Here is a 14,125-nt window from a genome sequence, read left to right on the forward strand (position 1 = left end):
TGTTGTTTTTTCTTTATTTTTCTCCTTCCCCCCTCATTTGCTCATGTCTTGGTTGGCGTTTGGTGGTGTATAACCGTGATTGCGTTACCTTAGCAATAACAATTGGTCGTCTTGGTTACGTTTGTCCTCAAGAGGTGGCCCCCATGCTACAGCAGTTTATAAGACCCTGGTGTGTATTATTCAATCTTTTTTTTATTCATTTTTTCTTCACTTTCTTCTTTCTTTCTTCCTTCCTTTCTTTCTTTCCTCTCTCTATCTCACTTCTAGATATACTTTTCAGTTGGTTACAAAAATCACTATTCTTAATCATTGCCAACCATGTGACTAATCTTGTCCTATCAGGTTTGTGAGTTTCTTTAGCAGTACCGTCATGTATATATTTCATGTTGTGGCTAACAACTAATTAATGCATGGGATAAGATTGTCACATGCTTGATGTGTTAAAGCTTGATTATTAAAAGCATTTTTAAAAATCCACCAGTATGATGATGTGCATGCAAATAGCATAAAACGTTAAAACATCGCATTACATTACTTCAAACTCATTTGCGATTTGACTTGCTGTCTGAAATACATGTTTATAAACTTGTACCAAAATAGCTTGCTTGCTGCTGTAAACAAGTGAGAGATGTTCTGTTCCTGGTATTTGATAGACTTCATACTGTGGCAGTATATGCTGCTTTTAGCAATGAAAGCTAATAATGATACAATGCAGAAAATAGGAATATAGGTCACTTGCACTACAAGAAAGAATTTGAAATTGGCTGATCTGGCATCTATAAAATTCTTTGGGTTTCAAATCAGGTTGAAAGTGTACAAAGTAGGGATACAAAGTAAGAAACCTGACAGTATGTGCTGCATAATCCTTAAGCTTCACTGGAACACTTATTCCATCAAATACAATACCAGCTAAAGTTGGACGCAGAGATTAATCTAACCCTCTGTTCTTTGTTTTAATAGGTGCACCTCTCTCAGAAACATAAGGGATAATGAAGAAAAAGATTCAGCATTCCGTGGAATTTGTACCATGATCACTGTCAATCCAAGTGGAGTAGTCCAAGTAAGTCTTGTGTTGGTCTTGATTGGCTTAGATGAACACATTGCCCCATTGGTTGCAGATAAGAATTGAGATGGTGGTGTGTATTTTTAGGAAAAAATCAAGACACATACAGTCATACCTTGTGTTTTCTTCCGCTCTTGTTATGCACTTTCAGCTTACGAATGCGGCAAACCCAGAAGTGTTTACTTCCGAGTTTGCCGCATGCTCAGAAGCGATCTGCACGCTTCGCGCACACGCAGAAGTGCTCGATCGCACCACACACATGCGCAGAAGAGGCGCTCTACTTGCAGACTTTTTGGGGTGCGAACGGCAACCCCAAACAAATTAGGTCCGCAACTAGAGGTACCACTGTACTGCCCAAAGTACTGTAGGAACAATGCTGAGAGACATTAAAAAGTGAGGATCAGAGATTGGTAGGACCCTTTAAGCCAGGCATATGGTCTAAAATTTGATCCTCTGCCCCATGTTACATTATCTTATTTAGATACCAGATTTAAACTATACATATGGGATGAAACCAATGGTGTTCACACACAAGCTGAAGGGGCTTCTCCTTGCGCAGTGGGACTTCACCTTCCTTTCCTCCCCACTGCAGTAACTTGCACACACCCAAAATCTGTTCTAAGGACTGGGAGTCTATCCAGAACAAATTTTGAAGGAGGCAAAGTGGTGCTCCTATTGCATGAGCAGAACTGCACTCACACAGTGTTGGATCAAACCAATAATGATTCTCTAAAATGCCTCAGGAAGCTACCCCCTCTTAATTCTGTTACTCATGGTAGCCACTTCTGAAAAAATTAAATGCTGGAATTCTGCTCTGTCTTTATTTTATTGAGGTATTGTTTGGCCGACATGTATTCAAATCCCTTTATGAATAACAGTTCTTAGATTATTGCCAGACTAGAATACCTGTAAGCAAGAACTAGATAGTGCGACTGTCAGCACCTTTATTTCTATCACTTTGTTGTCTCATTTGATTTTGATATCTACACACACACACACACACACACACACACACACACAGTGTTTGTCGCAGTTGGCTTCAAAGAACATCAAGTGTTGGTCTGTTTCACTGTGGATTGGTCACTGCAAAATACATTGTTAATGGCTTGGTATGAGTATATACTATTTCAAATACCAGAATTGAAAGTGGACACTTCAAAATGTTAGTGTGAGTTAATTTAGTGATATGATGATGTGTTGTTCTCTCTTTAGAATGATGAGTAAAAAGAAAGGTGGGGTTGTAGTATCTAAAATCTTACATTTTGCATTCTTCAGATCAGCTTCTAACAGGAATAACTTTGAAATAAATATTTAGAGTTTAGACAGGGTGTAACTACATCTTACATGGGAGTTCTGTGATTTGGTACTCCCTACTTTTTGTCCTTTTTTGAAAGCAATGATTGGCAAGGGATATTTGGATTAGGGCCGGGGTGTGTGTGTAACCCACCACTAATTCTCTGATTTAAATCCCCTGCAGCTGTTTAGTTGCAGAAGGTAGAACTTGGGGGGGGGGGGACAATGACTTTTGGTCGAAATATTCCCACCCCCACCCCCATGACAGCTGCTTTTTCAGAAGTGGTGGCGGAAACAGTGGAAGTTCAAATTGTGAAACTCCTGCTTCTTCCTCCAGTGGGGTCAAACTAGATGCTAAGTTCAGTTCTAAAAACATTTATTGCTTAGCTTTACCATCAATGGGACTTGCTTTCAGATCAAGTGCTACAAAGAGGAACCCTGCACATTTCTCACAGTTGATCATTTTAACCTTAACTAACTCCATTCTCCTGACCCAAGCCCCTGCGTGTGTTTCAAAATTCACATGGAGCTCTTGGAGTTACTGTCTGGAGCCCAGCTACCCATTTGAATGTTTATGCAGATCACAGATTTGTTACTGAAATCATTGCTACTGTTCCCTATAAAAAGGATACAGGAGAAGGAATTTGACATACAGTAGGTGCAAAAGGCTTCAGATTTTTTATTGGAGATAATTAAATGTTTGATGGAGAAACTATAAAATGTAGAGCTAGACCTCATCTGCACTATACTTTTAAAGCAGTATCATACCACTTTAAAGTCATTACTTCCTCCAAATAATAATCAGAACTGTAGTTTGGTATGGGTGCCGAGAGTTGTAAGGAGACTCCTCTTCCCCTCACAGAGTTAAAATTCTTGTGAGTGGTTGAACAGGGAATTTCTGAGGAAACTGGGAATTGTAGCGCTCAGCACTCTTCACAAACTGCAGTTCCCAGGATTCTTTGGGGGGGAAGCCATGGCGATTTAAGTGGTATAAATAGCTCTTTAAATGCATAGTGCCGATAGGTCCCTAGAATTTGATTACATTGATATTTCTGTGCAGAATCTGTCTATTTGTAAGTAGTCCTCTCTAATTTGCACATTTGAAAACATTTGCAGGACTTTATATTTTTTTGTGATGCTGTTGCATCATGGATTAGCCCAAAAGATGATCTTCGAGACATGTTCTGTAAGGTAATGAGTTATTTCACATTTTTTGCTTTATGGGGCTGTATTATTAGAACATGTGAGGTTAGAGTGTACTTAAAGTGGCACAAAAGGAATGTAGACTATTCTGGTGTTCTGAAAAATTGCTCTACAGTATTTCTATCTGAGCATTCATAATTAGTGGTGAATTCATTATGAGTTCTAATAGCCTGATAGCTCCTTCCAGAAACTAAGAATTGTTAATACACACAGTTCCATCACTACCCCTCTTGATCTTTTTCTAAGTAAAACAGCTGGAGAATGGAATGTGTGTGCAAGAAGAGATGAATATATGCCTAGAATCTAGGGCTTTTTGATGGAAGATAAACTTGTAGCTCAAATAGAACTCATTTTTAAAAAGAAGTTTTGGATCTAGTATGTGACTTTTTGCAGACACTGTAACCATTAGCAATGTGCATCTAGTTTTTCTGTTGTCAGATGGTCACTCTTCTAAGACTTTTCATTTAGTTGGTTTTTGAAGAAAACATTTAACTTTCTGCTCCCCTTTAGATCCTTCATGGATTTAAAAATCAAGTTGGAGATGAAAATTGGAGGCGTTTCTCTGACCAGTTTCCTGTTCCCTTAAAAGAACGCCTTGCAGCTTACTATGGAGTTTAACCTAAAGTATTCAAGCTGCAGTACCATAATGAGGGGTAAGCTGGGTTGATTTTCAAGACTCCTCCCTTTTTCCAGTGCATGAATTGTTCTTTATTGTGTATGTTGACTGGTAGATAAACTGAAGTTTTAATCTCCCTCAAATAACCATGTCTCTTCACCTATTTAGCAACAGCTAATGGAGGAGACTCATTTAGTAGATTTTGTTTGTTCATTTATTCCAGGACTGGGGACCTTTTTGGCCCCACTTATCAGGATCAGTATGGCGTTGCTCATCTGCCTTCCAAACACCAAGTGTTGCTGTCAGTTTCTGAGAGGGAGAGGTGGGGAGCTCAACATAGTGTGGGCACAGCAGTGCAGCTAATCTGACAACCCTACTGCCGCACTGAGTCACCTGCACCTTGCCCCTCTCTGTAATCGGCAGTGATGGCTGGTGAAGGCAAGTGAGCATCGCTGTACTGCCCCACCAATCACTACTACTTGCAGGCCAAATTGGACACATCACCTAGCATGGCAAATGATTTGGTGCTTTCAAGTCCCTATGTCAGCACTTCAAAGTACAGCCAAATGGAGCAGGTGCAGGTCCCTTCAGCATCTATAGCAAACAAGATTGGCCACCCCAAGTTATCAGCTGATGCACAGGTGTACAATCTTCTTTTATACAAAGTTTCAGAAGCTCCCAAGAACCAGCTGGTTGGTGAGCACTTTGAAAGGTGTGCAAGGGGGTTTGCAGACACTGCCGATCACCATGCCTTCAAAGCCCCTTTTGGCCGAGCTCCCACCCTTGCCTGCTCCACATTGATGTCAGGTGCAGGGTAGGTGAGCATGGCTTGACTAAAATAGCCTCATGGGTCAAATGGGGAAGACTCATAGGCCAAATCTGGCCTGTGGGTTGGAGGTTCCCCGGATTTATTCCTTCTCATGGAAACATGCCAAAGGCCATAAACTGCTGCATTCTCTTTATTCAGCATTCTCTTTATTCAGCTGAGCTAAGCCCATAGCTAGTTTCTCTTCTGCAAGCTTTTTTTGTTGACTTCACATTTTTTTAAATTACCTTATGGAACCTTCCATACCCTTGCATGGGTACAAAGCAGTCTTCATATATGAAGTGCAAGAGTTGCAGAGGTGAAACTTCCAACCATTAATGGTCATTACTTATCTTCTTCCATGGTCTCTTCTGAAGGGTTACGGGTTCTTCCTGCAAAATCCCACCTCATGGAAGAGAAGCCACACCCCTCATTTACTCCTTGAAGAACTTGGGGTGAAGATCAAGGCTTTTGCAGGAAGGACAGGGACAGTTGCCAAGTGAGGAAGAGTTGTTTGCTGCAAGCAAGGAAATGAATTTATGGCATCTGCACATAGAATCATTGATAGCAGGGTGACCCTTTATCCGTATCACATGGAATTTGCCCCCTTTCTGTTGGCAGGGGCTGAAATAGAGGGAAATATATCTGATACCTTAATTCTAGTAGTTCTGCATATAGCTTTATAACTATCCTGCTAGAAGTTTTGTCAGTTGCTTGTCTGGGACAAACATCACAATGGTATGAGCTTTCAGTAAAACGTCATAGGTGATGTTTTAAACCCAGAATGATTTAAAGCAGTGTTTCTCAACCAGTGTGCCTCCAGATGTTTTGGGACTACAACTCCCATCATTCCTGACCACTGGTCTTGCTAGCTAGGGATGATGGGAGTTGTAGTCCCAAAACATCTGGAGGCACACTGGTTGAGAAACACTGATTTAAAGTATGTAGAAGAGTCTACTTCAGGAGCATAGAATCATAGAGTTGGAAGGTACTAGAGTAGAAAGGGGAGAGTACCACCTGCGAAAACTGCTTGTCATTTGCTAATAAAAAGAAAGGAAATAGAACATCACTCTAAATATATTAGTACTGCTTCTCTTGGAGGTTCACATTGGGGAAGGGCCGTAGCTTAGTGCAGGCTTCCTCAACCTCGGCCCTCCAGATGTTTTTGGCCTACAACTCCCATGATCCCCAGCTAGCAGGACCAGTGGTCAGGGATGATGGGAATTGTAGTCTCAAAACATCTGGAGGGCTGAGCTTGAGGAAGCCTGGCTTAGTGTATGCAGAAAGTCCCAAGTTCAATCCTCGGCATCTCCAAAGAAGTTTGGGAATGGCCCTTGGCTGAAACGCTTGTGAATTGCTGTCAGTTGGTGTAGGCAGTACTGAGTTGGATGGACCCTGAAGGTTTGTCTCTGCATAAGGCAGCTTCTTATGTTTTTAACATAATCACTTTGCATTTTTGGCTATGTATTCAGATAGTGGTGTATTTAGTAATAACATTATTTTAAAACACTTGCTTTCTGAACACTAAATCTGTGACTTGCTTGCTTCTTTCAGGTCCTTCAGTCTGGAAGACTGGGAGGGAGCCTCGACACCCAGGGAAAAAAATGTTACCCTTTACTGGGGGGAAGGGTAAACCAGTAGGGAATACAGTACAATCCCAAGCCTACTGGGAGGGGCGGGAGGGAGGTGTTGCCGTCACTGTATTAAGCCGATGTTGGGAAATGTTTTAACATCTGGAGCTTTTGTGGGTGGAAGTCTGTCTCCTGTTACAACTCTGCACTGGATGTGAAGAAGCTCAATATATATATAAATATATATATATATTTACAACAGCACATTCTGCAATATTATGGGGAACTGTACCAAAATGAAAACTATAAAATTGAACCATAGAGATATGTAAAGAGGAAATACACTGTGTGAACACGATAAAGGAAACCGAAGGGTAGCGATTGCAGAGAGTAAAAGGTGTGTCGTAATAAGGGGTTTCTGCATTGTTTCATCTTGATGGGATTCCTAGGTGTTGCATGTTAATGAAGAACTAAACAAATGAAGTTAGTACAGTTAAAATAAAGCTTGCTGCCTGTATTAGGAGCAGGCACTTGCAGTGTACAAATTTTAATAACCCCATAATAAAGTAATAAAGGTTAACATGAACAAAATGAAGCAACCTGCAAGATGCCAAATGAGTCACTCCTTTTCATTTTTTGGGGGTGGGGGGAGGGGCATTAGAGAAGAAAGGTGAATCTTTTTTAAAAAAAAACATTGAAACTGCAAAGGTAGTGGATATGATTTGATGGTTGTACTTCATTAGATTTAATTTCTAGAGTAAGGCATAATTCTTAATGTGCCGTTTAAGGTTCAGGCATGCATTTTGGATCATAGTGATCAAGCGTATTTTTAGTGGGAAAGTAGCATGCTTGCATCAAAGGGTGAGAGTGGTATACATTTTCTTATGTTGCGCCAGTTTTGTGTTGCAGTTTACCAATTCAGTATAGCCCTGCGTTTAAAATTCCTTTTATGATTCTGTGGATTTTATTTTTTCTTAGGAATAGAGGTATAAAATACTGTAGTGACAATTAGGCCTCCAAATATCTTTTTAGGATCTGTTAGGATTAAGATTGATATTGTATTGTGTAACCTGCACAATGTGGAAAGCTGATATAGCTGTGCAAAGTATTGCCTCTGTGCTGTCAGTGTGATGTGCTTTCTGCATGGTTATACTAGTGATTTTTATCAAACCTAAAAATGACTTAACATGGTAAGACCTGTTTAAAGGCTACATAAATGTTAGTTGGCACGTAAAGACAATGGTAGAAAACTGATGACATGATTGCTACATTTCAGTGTTTATTCCCACCCAACGTATTACCTTTCTATAATTTTCTCCTCCGCAAAGTATGATCTTAAGAGATGCATAATTTGGTGGATGTAAAGCAGGGTATCTACACTGTATTGGCGCATGTTGGTGGCCCTTTGTATCCTAGAGAGGACACAATGGTGCAAGTTAAACGCTACAGAGTGAAAGTTGGTTTGGATCCTCTTCATTTCATTTGTTTTTAGCTTTTCTGTTTCCCCACCCCCTCTACTCACTTGTATTCCTGTGAATAAATCCTTGTTAAGTTAACCCTTTACTTTTCTTTCCATGTGTATTTTCTTACGTACTGTGAATGTGAAAACCTAACTGGTACACTTGATCTTGTGTTACTATTAAAAAAAAAAGGAAGTTGTGATTAATAAAGAATATCCCATGATGATAAAGGAAAATGGAGGGACAATAACTCTGCTGGTCAGAGGCAAAAGCCACACTTTTCCATTTTCCCTTAAGTGCTGCAAAATTAATCTGTGCAAAAAAAAAAAAAAGCCATAACAGCCGCCTTACATTTTTGCTTCTCATCTTTGCATTGCAAAAACAACTACTGGAAAACTGTTTTTGCAGGGTCTGACTTTGCATGATTTGGTTCTTATAAAGGTTGTTGGATGATTTAGCCATTGCACTGACGTTCAATCTTGTGTGAGTGAATTTAAGAAATCTGGCTTCAAATTTTTGTTTGATGCACGGTAGCATGTATAAATCTTACACATTCCTCTCTCTTTTTTTGCTTTACAAATTTGAGTGGATTAAACATGCTTGAAAATGACCTTTTTAATACATGTCCTATATGAAAGCCTTTGAAGAATGGAATTAATGCTACTAGGTCTTGAAATCTACTGGAATAAAACTGCATGTGGTGATCTACTTTAAAATTAACTTGCTGTGTCAGTAGCTACAACTTTTCTTTTGGCTGAAAACTCTAGTTGTAGCTTTTCCAATCATCAATTCCTAAGAAAGGAAATCTGAAAAATTATTTAGGGTGAAACTTGCCTTAGACAAGGGTTTACATTAATCTTTCTGAAGACAGAGCATTAGCCCAAAATTTCTATATGGAATTCTCTAAAACAAACTTATTTGTTTTACCCTTGTGAAGTTGAACTGTTAAGTAGCCACTTACATAAATATATATACACACACATATATATAATTTTATTACATGGGTTAATGTAGAAGGAAGTGACTGTTATACTGTGACTTAGCTGATCAGGCAGAAAAGTAACAAACAAGAAAGCAATATTGTGGTTAAAATGGTAATTATTGTTATTAAGTTCATAGCAAACCAAAACATTCATTCTGAGTAAAGTATAGCATATTTGCAGAAACCACTTGGGTTAGAATTTGAGATGAGGAGAGCTCTGATACAACACTAACAATTGTAATTCAACTATATTGCATCATGGGATATATAAAGCATCTTTTCATGTAGTCTTGACAGTTATTTGAATGTTGACTGAATGTTGATACTGGTAGACTTGTGAGTTTGTCTTTGTTACATTCCAGTGTTCTCTGCCTCTTGGCATGCTACAAGCACGGCTTACTAAATCTGCTCCTTACACAGTGAATAAAGTGCTTAGTGTGCAAAACTACAGAAATAGCCGCTGCTAAGTGATGTAGATTTTCTACTTGAATATTTTTGTTGTAGGAACCTCAGGAGGTCAGTGTTTACTGTTTTTATATATGCCTTTGTTTTCATGTCTAAGGGCCCCTTGCTTTGAAGGATTCTAACAGTGAATAAAGCTGCTGATCAACCTAAGTTGGTAACAGAAAGTGTATTTTAAAACATTTTAAATGCATCTCTTTTGCAGTTAAACTTGTCTAATATTATAGGGTTTTCTAGTGGTACACTTTCACTATTAAGGGAAAGAAGTATCTTAATGTTCATTTCATTTCTTTAAATCTAAGGGGAATGGATACATTTTGTAAGTTTTTTTAAGCTTGATTTGTTTTCTAAATTGGTGTGTAGACATCAGTTATAAGATGTAGATCCTATCTCTTGCACCCTGATGCTTCGGCATGTTTACGATGAAGCAAATTCTATTCCTTTAAATGGGACTTGCTTCCAAGTAAGTATGCTGAGGATGGCAGCCATAAAAGGGTGCAGTCATAGCAACATGCATAGAATAATGTTTTCAAATACATAGCCAATAGGATTTTTTTAAAAAAGAAACATAAAGTAATTTTAGTTTTGTAACAAACACTATTGATACACACTGTGATAATTCTGAATTTTTATTTAGCATTAGCATGAATTACTTAAGCTACATAAATATTGTGTAATTTAGATTTATACTACTTGTAAGAGGATTTCCAAAGCTGAAACTTATGTTGCTGTTTGGATAAGAATTATTCATACTAGTTTTATCTCAGGTAAAATACTCTTCTACCCATTTTGTTCAACTAGAGGCTTCTAATGTGTCTTAAGTGTTCCAGTTTGTCTTTCATATAGGAACTGCCTAATGTCTTAAACTCTCATATCTAAATTAACTTACTGTGGAACAGCAATGACTGCTTCAATATAAGTCACCTATTTTATTCATATTGAATGTATTAACAGAGATTTGTAACATTCTTCTTAAGAGAAGAATGCACCTGCGCAGAATAGCACCTAAAAATCAGCATAAAGAGTGCTTCATATTGTGCAGTGCAAAGGTTTAAGTTCCTGATTTTTAAAATTAATTATAACTTGGCATAAATCCTTCTGATATATTTTTCTTGTATAGATGCCTATACCTTTTTAGCATAGTATGTAGAGTCAAAAGAATAACACTTCTTAATGCAGTACTAAGCAGTTAACTTCAGCAGAGATCAGACTGCTTTTGTGAGCTACTGAATACCAAGCAGTAATCTTGTAAGATAATGTTGCTGTTTGCATATGGATTTATTGCATATGGATTTATTATGTACTATGTAAGCATTTGGCTGTCTGGGATACTTTAATGTTGAAATGAAAATAGAAATAATCTTTACATATTAATACAATTCTGCTCAACACTGCACTCAGTTTCAGATAACTCTTCATTTCAGAACTATGTGCATAGCCCAGTTTTGCTCTTTCTACTTGTCAGAGCAAATGAGGATTGGACTGTCCTGAATAAAACTTTAATAAGGGCATACACTGCAGCTTTTATTCACTAAGAGAATAAACTAAAAGATACTTAGATCTGTGTGTGCATGACAGGGAAACTAATGGTTAGTTTAGTTTAGTTTTGCTGGACAAATGCACTTCTTACGCAAAACAGTTATTTTGCAAATCAGTTTCAGGACTCATGGTATGTTACCTTCCACACATGCCACATCTTTATGTCAGTTCATTTAAGAATGGAGTTCTCTTTTGGATGTGCAGCAAAGGTACAAATCCTTGGCTAATTTTTGAGGGCACTCTCTCCAAAACTTAAAAGCACTCTTTCTTCTCCATGCCCCCCTCTGGGAAAAAACATAATCAAAAGTTCTCTCAATTAACTCCTACCTGTCCTAAAATTAATCGTTAAGAGTTGGATATACTAACAATAGTTGAAGTAGCCAGATCTTTCTGCTGACAACTTAGGTTGTATGAGTTATGCTTGAAAGCTTTAAATTGAATGTGTTTTCTGTATGTTAGAATATTCCCTTCAAACATCCTTCCACAACCTCTAAAGCTGTATTGAGTTGATTTTTCCTGTCTGCCTCTGCTAACACAACTTCATTCTAAATAGAATATGGTTTTGATTTTTGATAAGCTGCTGAATTCTAAAGAGTTTTTTGGGGCCACCAAATATTTTGGATCATGCAGAGAATATATATTGTAATGTAGTAATTTTGTATTTACATTTGTATGATGTGACAATAGATGTGAATGTTAATCACTGCTTGACGATGTTAATAAAATTTGTTTAAATATAGATGCTGCACTCTTGATTCTTAATGGAAAGAGGAGGACTTCATTCAAGATCATTGGTTTGCTCTAAACTGAATTACATGCTTGTGTAGCTTTCAGTTTCTTTTGAAATTAGGAAGCAGTTGGGTTTGAAGTTTAGTGTGATAGCTAAAAACATTTGCATTCACACATAATGCTACATCATGTTTTTGTGAGATGCGAAGGGACAGGACAGAGTCACATTGAGCCTTGTGCTCGCATGTTCTCTTCATCATTGCCTCCTCACTCCACAAATGTGGAGGAGGGTGTGTTTTCTTTCAGTTTCCCTAAAGTTCTGCTTATTGTGTTGTGCTGATCATGCATTATTATTTATTCCTGCTGCATATGGTCAGTTTCTGAACAAGCCAACCTAGAACTGTGAGTTATTGGTACAGTAGCTTGTTCAAACTAACCATAAGGGTAAAGGTAAAGGGACCCCTAACCGTTAGGTCCAGTCACGGACGACTCTGGGGTTGCGGCGCTCATCTCGCTCAATAGGCCGAGGGAGCCGGCGTTTGTCCGCAGACAGCTTCCAGGTAATGTGGCCAGCATAACTAAGCTGTTTCTGGTGAACCAGAGCAGCGCACGGAAACGCTGTTTACCTTCCCACCAGAGCAGTACCTATTTATCTACTTGCACTTTTAACATGCTTTCGAACTGCTAGGTTGGGCAGGAGCTGGGACCGAGCAATGGGAGCTCACCCCATTGTGGGGATTCAAACTATTGACCTCCTGATTGGCAAGCCCTAGGCTCAGTGGTTTAACCCACAGTGCCACCCGCTTCCCATCCATCAAACTAACCATAGATAGGGATAAACCATCATTTGTGGTCTAGGTGGCATGACATGCTAGGGTTCAAGGAAACTGAAAGTAAGCTTTGCCAAAGTTGTGGACCTAGCCATGAAGGAGGAAGAAAGAGATGGGGGAGTGTGAGAGCCCAAGGCTTGCTGTGGCTTCTTCCTGCTCCATGCTTATTTCACTAAAGCATGATTTAGCATGATTTGTGAACACAGCCAATGTGTAGACTTAGTAATATTGTTTCTTATTTCAATTTGCTTTGGGTTTTTTTTTTGTCTTTGTAGCAGCAGCAAACAGACAACAGCAGTGAGATTTGAAGATGTTACATTAACATTTATTTGAAAGCAGACTTCACATTCAGAACTAGGAACGTATTTAGCCAGTTGAATGTTAAGCTGGTATTTAAACTTTAACATGTTTTCAGTAGAGTGAGAGATTGTGGCTTGTCTAAGATCATCAGAGAACTTGAAAGGCAAATGCACTGACAGCATGAACTGTCCTAATGTAAAATGAATTGAGAAGATTGCTTGATGTTTGGGGACAGTTTGCCTTTTTTCTTTCAAGCAAAAAACGGGGAAGGAATCTGTCTGGGGTTTAGAAAAGGTTGCAAAATGGTGTTCCATTGTCTTTTTAGTGTTTGCTGCAGTATTTTTCTTCCTTAAAGGTTTATTGGTTTGCTCCCATGGTTTTTAAAAGGGCACAAAACTGGCTTGAACTATTATGGAGAAATGGTAGTGGGCCTCTTAAAGAAATCCACAAGCCTTTCTATCCTAAGTTTAAACTGGTAGCCTTCTAAGAACAGTTAATAAAGGTGCCAGCACAAAAGATTAAAATGCCAGTGGCCCTTCTATTCCAACCACCAGGGCTTGAACTGCATACAAGTGGGGACTCGTATATCAGAAGTAACGTCAAGGACACCAGTCACTTTGTGCTTGAGATACTTGAGCAGCTGCATTCAGCGTGGCACTTGGAAAAGTGGATGCAGTAAGATGAAGCAAGGGAGCATTGTAACTTCATAGCAACGAAGTCCTGGAACTTAGAGCACTGGGGGAAATACCTTTACGTCGTGTTCCATCCCAAAGTGAAGCGGTGCAGGTGATGATTAGCCTGACCAAATAATTAGGTGAATGTCATTTATATTTATAAAACATGCATACTGGTTTTCACCTATAATGTAATATTTTAATAAAATATTATTTATTACAAAAATGCAATAAAACACTGGAAGATAGCTGAAAAATGGTGGAAGCATCCTAGTCTAATTAGCAGAAGAAGGTTGGAATCACTGTGCTATCACTGCAGAAGGGAAGATACTAAATGGATGTGCACTGGGAAAGCATCAAGTACTGGTAGAATTACCAGGCTTTCGTCAGTAAAACCCTCCAAAACCGAAGTCTAAAATGAACATATAAAAGCATAAACTCCTATTTTAAGACCTGAATTTTTAATTTTTGTATTAGCCGATCATAGATAATATTTTATGGAAGCTAAACTATACTAGATGTTACAATTTTTGACTAGCATTTGGCCAGTAGGTGTTCAGGGTCTAGGTGGATTGCAATGGAATTTGAAGAGAACTAG

At 38.6% G+C, this 14,125-nt stretch overlaps 1 protein-coding gene across 3 annotated transcripts in view; it reads left to right on the forward strand.

Moving 5' to 3' along the window:
* TNPO1 (transportin 1) overlaps positions 1-8,350 on the forward strand; it is a 34,426-nt gene extending 26,076 nt beyond the window's left edge. For 2 of the 3 annotated variants that reach the window (XM_035099728.2, XM_035099727.2), the window contains exons 21-25: positions 94-169; positions 961-1,060; positions 3,473-3,547; positions 4,070-4,212; positions 6,535-8,350. In XM_035099728.2, coding sequence (XP_034955619.1) covers positions 94-169; positions 961-1,060; positions 3,473-3,547; positions 4,070-4,177 — 359 coding nt within the window. In that variant the 3' untranslated portion in view covers positions 4,178-4,212; positions 6,535-8,350. Of the gene's footprint in view, positions 1-93; positions 170-960; positions 1,061-3,472; positions 3,548-4,069; positions 4,213-6,534 lie in introns of those variants that run through there. The other variant, XR_004691559.2, reaches the window with a different exon arrangement.
* Positions 8,351-14,125: the final 5,775 nt, after the last annotated feature.

Source organism: Zootoca vivipara, chromosome 11 (assembly GCF_963506605.1).
Source record: "Zootoca vivipara chromosome 11, rZooViv1.1, whole genome shotgun sequence".
NCBI lineage: Eukaryota > Metazoa > Chordata > Lepidosauria > Squamata > Lacertidae > Zootoca > Zootoca vivipara.